Source organism: Nomascus leucogenys, chromosome 3 (genome assembly GCF_006542625.1).
Source record: "Nomascus leucogenys isolate Asia chromosome 3, Asia_NLE_v1, whole genome shotgun sequence".
NCBI lineage: Eukaryota > Metazoa > Chordata > Mammalia > Primates > Hylobatidae > Nomascus > Nomascus leucogenys.
The window spans coordinates 154,093,263-154,109,269 of record NC_044383.1 but is presented as its reverse complement, the minus strand read 5'-3'; the positions used below and the strand labels follow the sequence as shown (position 1 = coordinate 154,109,269).

The window sequence follows — 16,007 nt, the reverse complement described above, 5'->3', positions numbered from 1 at the left end:
GGGCATCCTGAGGAAGCCATCCTGAAGGATGCGTGGGAGGCACAGGAGCTAAGAGAGATGCAGCTCAAGCAGAGAGAAGAATTCCAGCAAGGCTCAGACACGGAGCCACATCAGGGCCTGACAAGACAGCCAGAGCTGGGCCTGACACGGGAGCCACAGTGGGTCCTGGACACGGGAACCACAGCAGGGTGGACATGGGAGCCACAGCCAGGCCTGAAACGGGAGCCACAGTGGGTCCTGGACACAGGAGCCATGGTGGGGCATGGACAAGGAAGCCACAGCAAGGCCCAACGTGGGAGGAGCCACAGAGGGCCCAACAGACACACCACGGCCCTGACACAGGAGCCACAGCTCAATGCAAGTGCCTGGTTCTCCAGCCTCACTAAAGGACCTGGGAGGATGTCAGGGGGCTGGGGAGGCTGGAGAGACAGAGTAACCCTGTTATTTAAAACACCAACCAGAGTGTGATCAGAGATGCCAGGGCAAAATAAAGTGAGGTGAACCTGTCCAAGAAGAAGGTGTGGTTTAAGAAGGGGTGGTGAACCATCATTCTCAGCAAACTATCATAAGGACAAAAAACCAAACACCACATGTTCTCACTCATAGGTGGGAATTGAACAATGAGAACACATGGACACAGGAAGGGGAACATCACACATGGGGGCCTGTTGTGTGGTGGGGGGAGGGGGAAGGGATAGCATTAGGAGATATACCTAATGTTAAATAATGAGTTAATGGGTGCAGCACACCACCATGGCACATGTATACATATGTAAGTAACCTGCATGTTGTGCACATGTACCCTAAAACTTGAAGTATAATAAAAAAAAAGAAGGGGTGGTTTAAGAAGATCTGGTTTAGGAAGGGGTGGTTTAAGAAGGTGCAGTTTAAGGAGTGGTTTAAGAAGGTGTGGTTTTGTGCCTCTTTTTAGAATTTCTGCTACACAGGATGTGATAGTCCCAGAAGGAAACCTACGCAATGAAAGAAGAACCTTCAAAAGCCAAAACGGTGATCCAGTCGTCACTATGTAGCCCCGTAAGCTGGACCTAGATCTCTTGTGCCATATAATAAAATGATGGCCTCCAAAGATTCAATGATCGTTTGCTGCCAAACACCTGCTAACTGTCCTACATAAGATGTGAATAAGTATTTGGTGACAAACTGCTTACCCCAAACAAGTGAATTTTGTGTGAAAATATTATCAGCTTTACATGGAAAATAAAGAACCTTCATTGGCAAAACCTTAGAAAAGCAACTTCAAAAGGAAACAGTACATTTTAAGAATAAAATCTATCAGCTTACATGGGACTTAAAGGATCTTCCTACTCAAATGTTGCCGTGTTATTTTGGAAACAGGTTTCTCCTCTCTACAGGGAACAGAGCTATTTTAAGACCTACTTGTTTTTTCCTAATAAGGATAATTATCTCCAAATAATCAAAATAATTAAGTGGTCATGAACAGTGCACTCCCAAACATCTACAGCAACAGCACAAGCTGACCTTTGCACAGTGTACGTCACATGGCTTCAATGCCTCAGCAATCTGGTTTTCGTCTGAGGTGTGGGCAAGGAAACACCGTCTTCATCGTGAGCATCTAATCATCCTTCTCCTCCCGTTTTAGCAGAGAGGAGCATGGTTTCTGATGTGCCCGTCCTCACAGTGTGGGATGCTATCTCTCCAAATGGCACGTCTGATGCTCAGAGAAGACAATGACATCATTTCATGTTTCTCAATATCAAGGGCCAGTTGTTCTCACTGGACAAATGACTGTGTCATCTTTAAATCAATAGTCTGGGTCTAGAGTGTAACAGATTAGATTCCACCATGAAAAGGTCTTCCTGCCACGTGCACTCCTGAGAGGCAGCAGAAGCCAGCCTCTGTCACGGTCCCTTTTACCAAGGAGAAGCAAAATTGACTTCCATAAATTGCACTCGTATCACATGTGTGAAGACCACAGTGCAGCTTGGCTTAGAAGTGATGCAACTTTTTGTTATCGAAAAAAAAAAGTTAAGAGTCTCGGACCCTTCAAGAAGTACACTAGGGGCAAAAGACAGATTGAAGTTTATGTGACAAGGTCAAGACCAACCAAAACCAGCAAACATTTATTGAGGGCTTTCCATGCAGCAAGCATGTGAGAAGTTCATTACATCTTTTAAGGAAACATCTTGCCCACCAATATTAAAATCGGACTTCAGAGACAAGAGATGACACCAGATAATGGAGGAGGAGAACTCCCTCCTGACAGGGCCATCAGGGGGATGGAATTCAGCCAGCAGCTGAGCACAGCCTGCAGACACGGGGTCAAAGGCAAAACGCCCTCCACTAGGCGTGCGCACGGATGGGTGTTGTGTTTGCACCGTCATCTCTTCCCCCGCCCTCACCTGCAAGATCCAGAAAGAAGCTGATTTGTTCAACAGAAAGCAAGTTGATTGCTCACACAAGGACCATACTCTGATTAAAAAAAAATTACTAGAACCAACAGATTCCTCTAACCTGCCTCACAAGGAAGACACTGCGGAGGCCCATGGTTGGGAAACCATGAAGAACTAAGACAAAGACAGCTCCTAACAAGCCAGGCCAGTGAGCTGCAGGGTGTTTACCAAGAGCTGGCAGAATAGCCCTGCTGTGTATCCCCGGAACCACATTCCGCCCTCTGCTTCCCTGTGTCAAGCATTTTCGTTACTAATGTTGTGGAATCGCTATGAACACGTAGCAAAGAAAAATGTGTATACTGTTGATATTCTGCTCTACCCTGTCCTCATTTATAAGCCAAACATCTTTACTTTTTACAATTTAAAACCTTTTCTATCAATGACAGTACAAATAGTACAGGAACCACAAAAGTTTACTAATCAGGAATTCATCTGGTTTCTGTGTGAGACCAAGATCAAGCACGCACTCTAAACAAAGTACACTGTAGTGTGATTTTCATGTCTCTGAGACGTTGGTTAAACATACACAATCTGGAGATATTTAGAGAAAAAAAGATCAAAATGAAACAAATGGCAAGTAGCTTTGAAGCTTCTTAATGATATCAAATTAACCCCATGATGTCTTTTTGTGACTGCATTTTTCAATTATTATAAATTTTACTTCACCTCTGTTTAATTCCAATATTTCTTTGTAATTAAACTCAATACATACATTCAACTCATGTTTTCTTAAGATCTAAACTTTAGATTCATGAACTGTTGATTCAGTGCAAAAGGAATGTCAGAAAATGACAGTGAAATGTAGGTAGAATGAATAAAGGGTTCTTTGGGCTGTGGGGTTCAGGAGCTTCTAGAGAGGTTGGGGTGCTGTGTGCTGATCTGATTTGTGAGGGGCCCTTTCTTTCTCTTCCATGTCTGGCCTTCCATCCACAGCAGCAGGGAGGAAGCCCCCCAGGTTCTCACCGTGTGGGCTCCTGGCACCCTGCATGGACTCAGGGCCCTCTGCAGGGAGGTAGGAGGCCCCAGAGTCAGACAGGGCCCCTGGGAAACAGGGTCAGATAAAGTCTTTTTCATTCCAAATTTGCAAGAAACTTCATGGTGGGGCCTGTGGACTCGGGCCACACTCGCAGGTGCTACTCACCTTGTAGCTGGCGGCCCTTGTACAGGTCCCGGGCTTTGGCTGGGTGGGCCCTGGCCGTGTTGTCACATTTCGGCTGCTCATACCTATGGGCGGGGGGAAGGCGGGGGAAGGAGAGAGAAAACAATGGGCTTGAGACCGGCTGTGGTTTGTCTTCCATTTCTGGAGTGTCCTACCCCAGCATAGACCATGACCTGTGGCTCTGATGCTGTGACACCCATGACCTCACTCCTGTCACCTTTGTGGACATTTGGCATAGAAAGCCATTGCTTGCAGTCAGTAGCACACTCTGACTTCAATCACACGGCAGGACCGTCTCTCCATCCCATCTCTCAAACGAATCTCATCTAGCAGCTGCCAAGTGCCCACATCTCCCCGTCCTCCTGTTGCAGGTTGGATGAAGCAGCACCCACACCTCCCCGTCCTCCTGTTGCAGGTTGGATGGAGCAGCGCCCACACCTCCCTGTCCTCCTGTTGCAGGTTGGATGGAGCAGGCCCACACCTCCCGTCCTCCTGTTGCAGGTTGGATGGAGCAGCGCCCACACCTCCCCGTCCTCCTGTTGCAGGTTGGATGGAGCAAGCACTTGGGTTGTTTCATCAGAGCAGGAGTGTGTGCACGAGGACAGAGGGTGTGACCACCACCCCCACCCCGCCCAAGGAAAGGACGCAAAGGACTTCAGGATTTAGATTCCTGTAGCACCAAAGGCCAACTCATTTCCAATCCACCTCATGAAGCTACGAAAGTTTGCCTCAGTGTTAAAAAAAAAACCCGACTCTCTGGTCCCACTTAGCATCAATGACAAACTGCAGGTTAAGTCCTGAACAGACGGGGCTGACATCCAAGAGCGCAGGTGCCCTGGCTGCTGCAGCTGCAGAGCTCATGGGAGCAGGTGGCTCCGTGGTACTACTGAATTGGCAGTGGGAACAAGGGCGCCTGTCCCTAAGGCTGTCAGATTCAAATCCGGTAAACAGCTCATAAACACTGCCATATGCACGCCATTCAGCAGCCCGTGACCAAGGCCTGCTTTGCCTGGGTTTTATCCTTGTCCTGGGTGTAAGGCAAGGAGGAGACCCCTCCCACACAGACCACCAGCCTCATCCAGTGGAGGAGGTGGGCATTTAAACAGTGCGGGCCACCATGAGAACCTGCCTCCTGGAGACCCACCCCCAAGGAGGATGATCTTCTGCACGCAGAAGTCCTTCACCGTGGCTTTCACCACGAAGTGGAGCTTCTCACCGGCGTGAAGGACACGCTGGGGAGGTGCATTTCTGGGAGATGGGAGATTCCTGGGTCAGCGCACCCACCACCCCTTTCTGTGGACTGGACTCGCAGGACCCCAGACAGCCCACACCAACCTTCCTTGCTTCCCCTCCACTCAGCTGACCTCACGCTGCATGGCGGCTCCCCAGCCCCCTGCCCCTCCAGTCCATGAGTGTCAGGTACATGGAATCCTTCATGGCGGCCTCCTCAGGCCCTGGCAAGTGACACACTGGGAGACACAGTGCCCGCCAGCACCATCATGGGGCACAGTCATGGTGCAGTCTTGGGGCTCCGGAAAGACTCCTTGGAAAATGAAGAAGACAAGCAGGAGGCCAGCGGGAGGGGGTGTGGGAGGAATGTGCCGGCCCGGAGCCCTGAGGTGGTCAGAAGGCCAGCGTTTCGCCGGTTCTCATCCTCTCCCTCTGCCCTATTTTCTTTTTTAATTCTTAAAGAAAGGGCTACAAGATCCTGTTTACTTCACAGAGATTATTTTAGGTTCTATTTTTTTCATTGCTTACATGCTTTTCAGCCATAAAAAAAATGAAATTTCTCTCTAAAGGGACATATTTAAAGTGTTCTAACAGAGGCCCCAGATAGTCCAGCAGTCCCAGTGAGAGGACCCCATCCAGGTGTCATAAGAGTCAGGAACCGCACCCTCCTGCCGCCCTTGGCCCTGAAGAGCCCCTTTGATACCAGAAAACCTGCCACCCCAGTCACACAAACTTAATATATCTTTTTGAAACATTGTTTTTGAAATTAAAGTCTCTGACACACTCTGGCAAACAGTTAAGCTATCACATTCTAACCAAAAGCCATTAACTCATATTCTTTGAAAATGTGGGGGTGGGGGTCAGCCCCAAGAGGTCACAGGAAAGGTGAACTCAGTAAAGGACCTGTTACCCAGCCAGGTGTCTCCTAATGCAGCTGGCAGGTGAGAAGTAAAACATTCAGCCAGAGATGATGTGCACAGGAAGCTGGCTTCCTGAGGGATTAGTAAGCTCTTATTTTTACTTATGCATGTTAAATTTGTAGAACTACGGCACTCTCAGGGCTGAAAGATCTTCACTTCAAGCTCTGGGTCAATGTCTTGGGGGCTGAATTGAGACCTACATTAGAATGGACCCTTCCTACCCGAGGGCTTATGAAGGGTGAGTTGCAAAAAGCCAGGTGAATGTTCCAGCTCGGAATGAATGACGTAGACTCTGAGGATAGAGTTCCAGCCCTTAGGGGCCATCTTGCTTCTCAGAGTTTCAGAGGGCACACCTCCTTGGAGCCCTGGACTGCTCTGTAGTGTTAGAAACAGGAAGTGTTAACATGAACTCTGTTGTGCCCCTGAAGCCCTTCAGGATCAGTACTTGTATCCTTCACATGGGTGGCACAAGACTAGATCATTTCTTACCCTCATTCCAAATCTCCTAGCTTCAAAGCAATCAGGAAGCCAGCCACCCTGGGTGGGCATTTCGGTTTTGTTCCAAATTTGGGATAGAGGTATGTTGCAAATCTTATCATTGATGTTAATATAAAAAATATATATTTAAGTGACAGTATTCTGCTTCTTTTAATGAGTAGTGTGAAATGCCCATGACTTGCAGAATTGACAATCTCAGGAGAGGAGAAAGAGGAGAAATAAGTCCATTAATTTCAGCTTTGTCATCCATCACCATTCTTTTCAATAGGTTTATTTTAACTTATTTGTACAAGGAAAAACATAAACGTCTCTTCTCTCATTGCCCATCAGATACCAGGCTCTCTACCAGGGAGAAACGCAGTCCCATGCCCACACGACCCCCTGCACACCCCACTGAAAGACACGCTCCGGGGTTGGGGAACAGAGGCTACACACCTCACTGAGAGACATGCTCTGGGGTCGGGGAACAGAGGCTGCCCAGATGTGAGGTAGGAACAGCCAGCAGTTGGATGGCAGACAGACAAAGGCTTCATCAGCCTCTCTGTTCTGGGCACGAATGCAGAATCTGGCCATCAGCCTGACTCAGCTCAGTCCGACAGCTCCTTCCCACTCTCTCCTCACTACTGTTAGTGGCTGAGGGGAGACTTGCCCCTTGGCTCCCACCTGGACTCTACCATTCATGGGGGCCTGCACTCATGACAGGTGCCTGGACCCCTCCCTCCGGGATCTGCAAACAATGATGAAGATGCCAAGTTTGACACAAAATTCAGTGGCACTAGGAAGGGCTGAAGCCTCTGCCCCTCCTCATATCTCCTTCAAAGTGATGGTTCCAACTAGAAACTGCACCAGAGCAAGCTGCCCCTGCCTCGTCTGGGCAGAGTGGCATGTGTCTGTGGTCCTTGGGATGAGTCCGCCACAAAACTAATGGCTTTTAATTCTCTTGCATGGTGACGTGAGGATAAGAGAGGTCACATATTAAAGACGATGGGTTTTATGTTTATAGGTTCTTACTCTTATTGGATTATTAAATGTGTCTTCCCCATCAGGAAATGTAGAGGATGATTAAAGAAAACAAACACTTTAACTGCCAACCCAGGTATAAATCAAAACTATAAAGTATCTCCCTGGGGCTGCTTATTTCAGAAAATTAATAAGAAAATTGCACTGATGGAACAGAGGGCATTTAAATAGAAATGCGACCTGGTTACTCAATAATGGCAGGATCACTGGGAGATGAGGAATGGTGAAGCTGGCTGTGGCTTATCATACACTGCCTAATACTGATTATTTTGCCTGGTGCCCAGTACCCATGTCTCCCTAGGTGATCAATTCAAACCGGTTTAAACCAACTCAATTTTTCTTGCCAGCAGTGGGTTTAGCCATGGGCATATGATCTAATTCTGACCAATGTTTCATGAATTAAATTTGCTAGCAGAATTCTAGGGAAGGTATTTTTGGCTCCAAAGAAACAAAGAGATGGGCTCCTGTGTCCTCTGAGCACTGTGGCATCTGGATGAGATGTCCAGATCTGTTGTAGCCATCCTGTGACCAAGAGGGGAACCTGCCTAATGGCCAAGAAAACAGAATGAGGGTGTCAGGGCAGATTTGGGAGAGGGAATTTCCTCAGCCACATTGACAAATGACAGCCTCAACTGAGGCTGAGCCTGCTCCACTGCTGTGCCTCTCAGGGAGATCATACCATCTCTGGCCATTTATATTTATTCATCAGTTTCTCATCTCACTACATGAAACCAAAAGCTTCCTGATACACCCCACCTTTAGATAAAAACTGCACTGGGTTCTGGGGCTGGGCCCTCAGTGGCATTCACCACCTCTGACCGGGCTGGCCTTCTACAGGCTTCCTTGCTCCACCACCAACTTCTTAAGGTCTTGACTCTGATGTCAGCATTTCAGGGAGTTGCCCCTGCCATTTCCTTCAAGCTGTGCCCCATCCCAAGTCCCTCTTATAGATTATTGGGTTTTTTTTTCCTCCAGAGCATTTGACATTATACCACATGTTTACCCATGTCTGCTAAGCCACATGTTTACTCATGTCTGCTAAGTGTGATGTGTTTGGCTTATTATCTGCATCCTCCCATTAGCATGCAGGCTCCGTGGAAGCATGGTTTGCACCTGTTTTGTTCACTGGTGTATCCCCAGCTCCCAGTACAATGCCTGGAACATTGAGGGCATTCACATGTTTATTGAATAAAAGGTGAATGAATAAATGTGAGTATTTTTCAGGATTGTTGAGAGATTGTATCATTCCTCTGCTAAACTATCCCAGCAGCTTCCTAGGGGAGCTGGGATGTGACAGATGTTCCAACCCCATTGTGAGTGGGCCCACTCTGTTCCCTGGCTTCCACCAGCTCTCTAGCTGCTCCCCATCTGCCCCTCCCCTATGACACCCCCAGTATTAATCTGTTCTCATGCTGCTGTGAAGAAATACCTGAGACATGGTAATTTCTAAAAAAAAAAAAAAAAAAGTGGTTTAATTGACTCACAGTTTGGCATGGTTGGGGAGGCCTCAGGAAAATTACAGTCATGGCAGAAAGCAAAGGAGAAGCAGGCACCTCTTCACAGAGCGGCAGGATGGAGTGAATGCAAGCAAGGGAAATGTCAGACACTTATAAAACCATCGGATCTCATGATAACTCACTCACTACCACGAGAACAGCAAGGAGGAAACCACCCCCACCATCCAATCACTTCCCACAGGGTAGGTCCCTCCTGCAACACGTGGGGATTATGGAAATTACAATTCAAGATGAGATTTGGGTGGGGACAGAGCCAAACCCTGTCAATCCCCATTCAAACACACCAGACTCATCTCTCCCAGGACTCTGCACTCCCTGCCCTCTGCCTGAAACAACCCTCCCTAGCCACTGTGGCTACAACTACCTCCAGCATCTCCACCCCAGAGAGGCCTGTGCCAGCACCCTGACCTGCCCTCACTGGGCCCAGCCCTGGTCTTGCCCCACCACCTCTACCATCTTTGTGTCCACCACCTGTCTAGCTGTTTGCATGAGGAACCAGACCCTGCAGGCTGCCTCCCCTTCCACTTTTGTAACAAAACCAAGACTTTCTTAGCCACAGACCCTGCTCCATGTGGGTGGGTGCCAAGGGGGTAATCTCAGTCCTGCCCTGGGTGCTGAAAAAGGAACCACAACAGGTCCCTTCCCCTTTTCTCCCCAGCCCAAGGCAGGTCTGGGTCTGGGCGTTCAGTGATATTCCGGCCAATTAGGGTGAGGGGAAACCACCGCAGGTGGGTGGGGAAGGGTTTTCTCTGCTGACAAAAAGAAAAAATCTTTCTTTCTCAAAAATACATTATCACTGTGATGCCCTAACAGCTATGACATGAATAAGCCACAAAGCACACCAGGAAGAGGAAGATGGCGGCACAGACCAAAACAACAACTGCCCCCACCAACAACTTATAACAATTACGTCTTTGAACCGCTGAAATCATCCAGAACTTCCCTGTCTCCACAGAGTCGAGTGAGAAGTACATTTTGAGACTAGGTAAATTTGAGGGCTTTCTGTTGGCAGCAAGGGACAGCAGTTCTGGGTCTGACACCCCCCTGGCAGAGTGTAAACCGTAGGAGAGGTGGGGCCTCTCCTCTCTTATTTAACGCTATTTCCTCAGTCCCTGGAAGAGGGTTTGAATGTTGTTGATAATCAGTATTTGTGCTGAATGAATGAATGAATGAATGATAAAGGTAAAATTACATGCAGAATCTAAGGAGCTGTCTCCATTTGTTTAATTTCATGTTCTTTCTGAAACTCCAAAAAGACGGAGCTGCCCCCTTCTGTAGCAGAAATAGGAGAGCCAGAGACTTTTCTTTCTGCTGTGAAAGCGGGATGAAGCCCAGGCAGAATGAAACCAGCATCGATGGACGGGAAGAGAGGGGTTATTGTGTTTCTAGCTTATCACAATATTGGACGTTGGCAGGTTCTTCAGGAACAACGTTGTAAATGCTGATCTCATAATTTCAGAGCCAGTTTGAGGAGCTCTGGGTTTGACAGCTTAAAGATTGTCATTGGCATGTGTAAAACAGCGTCTGCCAGAGGTCTCCACCTCTGCTACAGGGGCCTCACTGGGGGCTGGGGCTGCCCCAACTTATATGCACAGTAAACCAGCCAGAGCTGTAAGATACGCAGAAACACTGCTTCCAAGAAAGGTTTCTTAGAAAACAGTATTCCCTATATACCTAGTCACAGAAACTAAAAAAATAATAATTCTCATACCAAAACCTTGAAAAGGTTTATGTTCTCTTCAAGCCCTGCACAGCACATGGGTTTGAACCAATCCCCCACATCAGCCCCGCAGAAGCCAAGCCTCAGCCACTGGCCTCAGCACCCCTGTGCAGTGTCGGCTGAGTGGGGTGTCGAGAGCAGGCGGTCAGCCAGGGCGGTCGGACGGCGGAGCACTGGCCAGGAAGGGGCAGCACTCATGCCCCAGCGTCATCACACTCCCCAAAGCAGGACTCCCACCGGGCCAGATGGTGATGGGTGGACCCGATCTTAGTGAAACAGGCATTAGTTGGCTTGAGCCCCCGGAAACTACAGTTTCCCCCACAAATATCTACTGGTGACACCTGACAAATTTGGAGAACAATTTAGGAAGCGTCCAAATGCTCATGCCTAAGCATTAAAGGTGACATCAGTGGCTACATTTGATAACATTTAAGAGATAATATTTTCATATACTTTAAAACTATTTTTATATAAATCTAGGACAAATCGAAGTCAAATTCATGTTACAAAGAGCTGCAAAACCATTTCTACTCACGGTTAAACAATTTCCATGAACACACAGCTCTTGTTCTTCAGGTGCTACTGTGAAATCCCTCCCATTGCTCCAACTCACACAAAACTCGAGTGAACAAGTTGTTTTTGTATTTCAGACCCTCGAATAACTTTCATTGCCCTTGTCTTTAGCACAGTCTCCCTTTTTCTAAAAGTGATAAATTCGGGGCACACATACATGAATACCATAAAAAGCCATCTTGGACAATCAATTCTTTCGGCTTATGAAATGCTGAGCTCCCTTTCCCAAAACCAGGAGCAGAAGGAAGCTGCCACTGGTATTTGATGCCATTCGCGTTTCCACCCTGGCACTGGGCCCCAGAGCCACTTTTCAGATTCCGTCCGGCGTGAGTGGGGCAGAAGAGCTGGCCCTGCCTGTGAAGGCGAAGCTACTGCTGCTTTCCAGCTGCCACTCGGGCGCTTTTGGAGGCCATCAAAGAAACGGTTTCCTCCAGTTTCCAGTTTCCAACAGCTGAAGCTACTTTTTTTTTTTTAGGTGGAGTTTCGCTCTTGTCGCCCAGGCTGGAGTGCAATGGCGTGATCTTGGCTCACTGCAACCTCTGCCTCCCGGATTCAAGCGATTCTCCTGCCTCAGTCTCCTGAGTAGCTGGGATTACAGGCACCTACCACCATGCCCAGCTAATTTTTTGTATTTTTACTAGTGACGGGGTTTCACTATGTTGTCCAGGCTGGTCTTGAACTCTTGACCTCAGGCGATCCACCCACCTTGGCCTCCCACGGTTCTGGGATTACAGGCGTGAGCCGCCGCGCCCGGCCAAGCCACTGGCTTTTACAGGCAGCTCATGCACAAGAGCAGAGGATCACCCAGCATTGGGCGATCGCCACTTGGAGTCCCAGACCATCCAGGTGAGGAGGTGTAACACCCACAGCTGATGGAAAGACTGTGTGTGTGTGGGGAGAGTATGTGAGAGTGTGGATGTGTGAGTGTGAGTATGGGTGTGTGTGGGAGAGGAGTGTGTGAGTGTGGGAGTGTGTTGGGGTGTGTGTGAGTGTGGATGACTGTGGGTGTGTATGAGTGTGTGGGGGGAGTGTGTGAGTGGGTGTGAGTGTGGGGATGTGTCGGGGGTTAGTGTGGGTGAGTGTGAGTGTGTATGAGAGTGTGTGTGACTGTGGGTGTCAGGGCCGTGTGTGGGGGGGAATGTGTGAGTGTGGGTATGAGTTTGTGTGAGTGTGTGTGACTGTGGGTGTGTGTGGGTGTGGATGTTTCAGGGGATTGTATGAGTGTGGTTGTGTGTGTGAGTGTGGGTATTTGGGGGAGTATGTGAGTGTGGGTATGTGTGGGAGTGTGTGTGGGGGTGTGAGTGTGGGTATGTGTGTGAGAGTGTGTGTGAATGTGGGTGTGTGTGAGAGTGTGGGTGTTTGGGGGATTGTATAAGTGTGGGTGTGTGAGTGTGTGAGTGTGGGTGTGGGGTGTGAGTGTGGGTGTTTGGGGGATTTGTATGAGTGTGGGTGTTAGTGTGAGTGAGTGTGGGTGGGTGTGTGTGAAGGTGTCTGGGGAGTGTGTGAGTGTGTGTGAGAGAGCATGTAGGGGAGTGTGAGTGTGGGTATGAGTGTGTGAGAGATTGTGCATGGGGGAGTGTGTGTGGGTGTTTGGGGGTACTGTATGAGTGTGGGTGTGAGTGTGGGTGTGTATGTGTGTGTGTTGGAGTGTGTGTGGGGGGAGTGTGTGTGTGGGTATGTGTGAGAATGTGAGAGTGTGGGGGCAGTGTGTGAGTGTGGGTATGAGTGTGTGTATGGGGGTGTGGGTATGAGTGTGTATGAGAGTGTGTGAGATTGTGTGTGTGGGGGGAGTGTGTGTGGGTATGAGTGTGTGTGTGTGAGTGTGGGTGTGTGTCGCGGGAGTGGGGGTTCTGCTTTCCTGGCTTCCACGCCCCAAAGCCTCCCATGGTCCCGGGGGGGTGGGTGCGCCCTATTTACCTTGTGGATGTGCCGGGAATGGGGCGCCCCGTGTCCACCAAGACGCACCAGCAGTACCCCGTGGAGGGGTGGCACTGCACTGGCTTGTAGAGGCCGCCGTGCGCACACTCGGGGATCACCACATTGTCGTTCTTGGGCTGCTTGGCTTCCTCCAGGGCAGACTGGTGCTCTTGGTCACAGGATGACACTACGGGGAAGAAGAAGGCAAAAGGTGAGCAGGATCCAGGGACGCCGTCCCACATGCAGAGCTCCTGGGAGGCCACAGAGAACTGCCAAGAACGATGTGGTCCTTCACCCCAGGAGCAGGAGGGCCTGCCAGCGTGGGGGGCACAGCGGGAGAGGTGGAACCTCACACGGCTCCACTTCCCGCAGCCTGGCATGCTGCTGTGATCACGGATCTGTCAACAGCATCCCCACAGCGATGGACATTCCTGCTCAACACGCAGCATAGCTCACAAGTCAGCATGGGCAGTCGCCTGGGAGAGGAGATCCAGGAGCAGATCTGATGCCCACAGGACTCCTGAATGTGACGAGGCAGAACCAGCCCTGTGGCTGGAAGTCTTCTCCACTCGCTGCTCCGAGCCACCTGTCATTGAGGCTGGAGACTCCTCAGAGCGGGCCCCAGGGCAAGGTCGTGTTTAGACTCCGAGGCTCCCTGTGTGACCCCTCTGCCCTCATTCTCAACATGCAGTTCATCGTCCACCCCCCACCCCCAAACGAGAGGGTGACTTGGAAGAAAATCCACTTTCTCACCTGGGGCCTCCCCAAGGTCTGACTTAGGTGAAATCTAAGCAGAAGAGGTGCACGCTATCTAAAAGTTGTTCAGCCCCAAATCGTGAAAATTTCCACTGCACTCTTTCCAAAACAAGTTTTGTTACTGAAAACTGGTAAAGAATAATGAGAGGTATTCATACTCAGCATGTGCACCAGGCATTGTGCTACATGAATACTGACACTCACTCACATGCAAATAAAACAATGACAAAAATTCTAGGACCTCACATTGCCATGTGCAAAGGTTGGTCTCTTTTTGTTAATAAACTCAGTTTCTCCTTGTGTTTAGACATGTATGTCTGACATCCATCTTCTGCCCCAAATAGTTAAGCCAGGAATACTGAGAATGAGTGCGTGCTGGCAACCCCCTCCTGACTGGCCCTCACCTGGGGGGAGAGCGGTAGCATCTAGGAATGAAAGACCATGTGACCTATTGGTGGCTGCAGCAGGAACCCGCAAGTGGAGCGGCAGGGGCAGCCTCTCTGCTCAGCCTGAAGGAAGCTCGGGCTGGGATGTCACGAATCTCTGCAATTGGAAGTGATTTTCTACAAATGGTGCTTTAAGCCTGCTTTGAAGCTGATTAACTACAGTGTATAGTTTATAGAGCTTTTATGACCCTAAAGGTGATATCAGACAGGTGGGACACATTAGGAAGCTGATAAGAGCTGCTCAGCACCGCCACAGCTGGTGTGGTGCGTCCACATCACAGCCCAGCAGAAAGGATTGTTCTGGGGATTAAAAGCGATTATAGGTGCAGTGTGGCATATTGACACAGTTCGACAAATGTTAGCTGTTGCATAATTTTTCCAATGCTAAAAGGATGCCTGGCTTATAGTAGGCACTCAATAAATTTCTTTTGCGATAATAAATGATTGTGACGGTATTAATGGAAACCACCCTGATTTTAGCATATCTAGCAACTCTTTAACATCTGAGGATAATCAGATATGTAATTTTATGATTAGTCCATTACTGACCATATTACCAAATGTTGCTATTAGACTTTGTAAAAGCATGTAAGTTTTGTGTCTTCACTGCAAGAATGTAAAAACAAATGTTACTTTTTAGACTCTCCCCTATATTTCTATTCCAAAGTGACTAACAATCATTCTCCCCTGGTGACCTCATACGCTGTACTCAGCCACTTGAAAGAGTGGATGATAAACATTAAAGTGAAGTCATCGTGTCTTCACGATGACTTCACGATGACAATGCTCTTATCAACATTTTTTAGAATAAGCCCAGAACTCATGATCATTCAAACCTCACAGTAGGTGCTCAAAATCAGTTTAATGAACAAGAGAAGAAGCAGAAAGAAATTTGTCAATGACTGAAATTTCATATGATTGTGTCTTATAAGTTCTGTACTTTTTTATGGGCTCCAGGTTTTGCTCAGCAAATGCACAGGTGCAAAAATAAAACCCCCCTCTGGGTTATAGTAAGGAGGCTTTTGCCCCAAAGATAACGAGGAAACTGGTAAGAAATAAAAAGGACAATGATTTGCATTTCTTTCTGAATTGCTCAGTAAGTTACTTCAGGTCATGGAAGAAACTGAAAACAGCAGGGGTTGCGCTAAATGTTTCTGGAGGTTGTTGCTTTGCAGAAATCCTCAGAGCACTTGGTGCATCACTCAATGGAACGGTGCCTCTGGAGAGCAGCAGCTGAGGATGGCGGAAACTGCCTCTCCAGCAGCACCCAGGAAACTCAGCACTGCCGTGTTCACGTGGCACCTGTTCATTCCTCTCCAGCAGCACCCAGGAAACTCAGCACTGCCATGTTCACGTGGCGCTTGTTCATGCCTCTTCAGCGGCACCCAGGAAACTCATCACTGCTGTGTTCACATGGCGCTTGCTCATGCCTCTCCAGCAGCACCCTGGAAGGCTCGGCACTGCCGTGGCGCTTCTTCAGAAATGTTATTAGTGCACAGAATTCATGGTTTGATGATCCAGATACGAGATACTTTCTGCACTTTATCCAGGGACATACTGCATCTATAGAAATCGTTCTCAAAAATTCTTGAAACGTGTCTCTTGAGGATTTTATGTGATATTTGAAAGCATATCATAAGCAAAATAAGATGGATTAAGTCAACCTCTTAAAATTTGATGAGCATGATATAAAATATTAAAGATATTATAGCAGAGTCAGAAGAAACTTCGTGTTTGTTTACATAAACATCGTGGTTTATGAAGGCTGTTAACCCATGCAATTTTATCTGATAAACCTGGCTCCATGTGGGAAATTCAG

The 16,007-nt window shown here is 48.4% G+C and overlaps 1 protein-coding gene across 1 annotated transcript in view; it reads right to left on the bottom strand.

The window, feature by feature from the left end:
* SMOC2 (SPARC related modular calcium binding 2) overlaps positions 1–16,007 on the bottom strand; it is a 213,275-nt gene that overhangs the window by 51,331 nt on the left and 145,937 nt on the right. Inside the window, exons 8-9 of the mRNA XM_030809981.1 lie at positions 12,987–13,173; positions 3,574–3,656 (exon numbers count right to left, since the gene is read on the bottom strand). Of these exons, the coding sequence (XP_030665841.1) occupies positions 3,574–3,656; positions 12,987–13,173 (270 nt within the window). The remainder of the gene's footprint in view (positions 1–3,573; positions 3,657–12,986; positions 13,174–16,007) is intronic.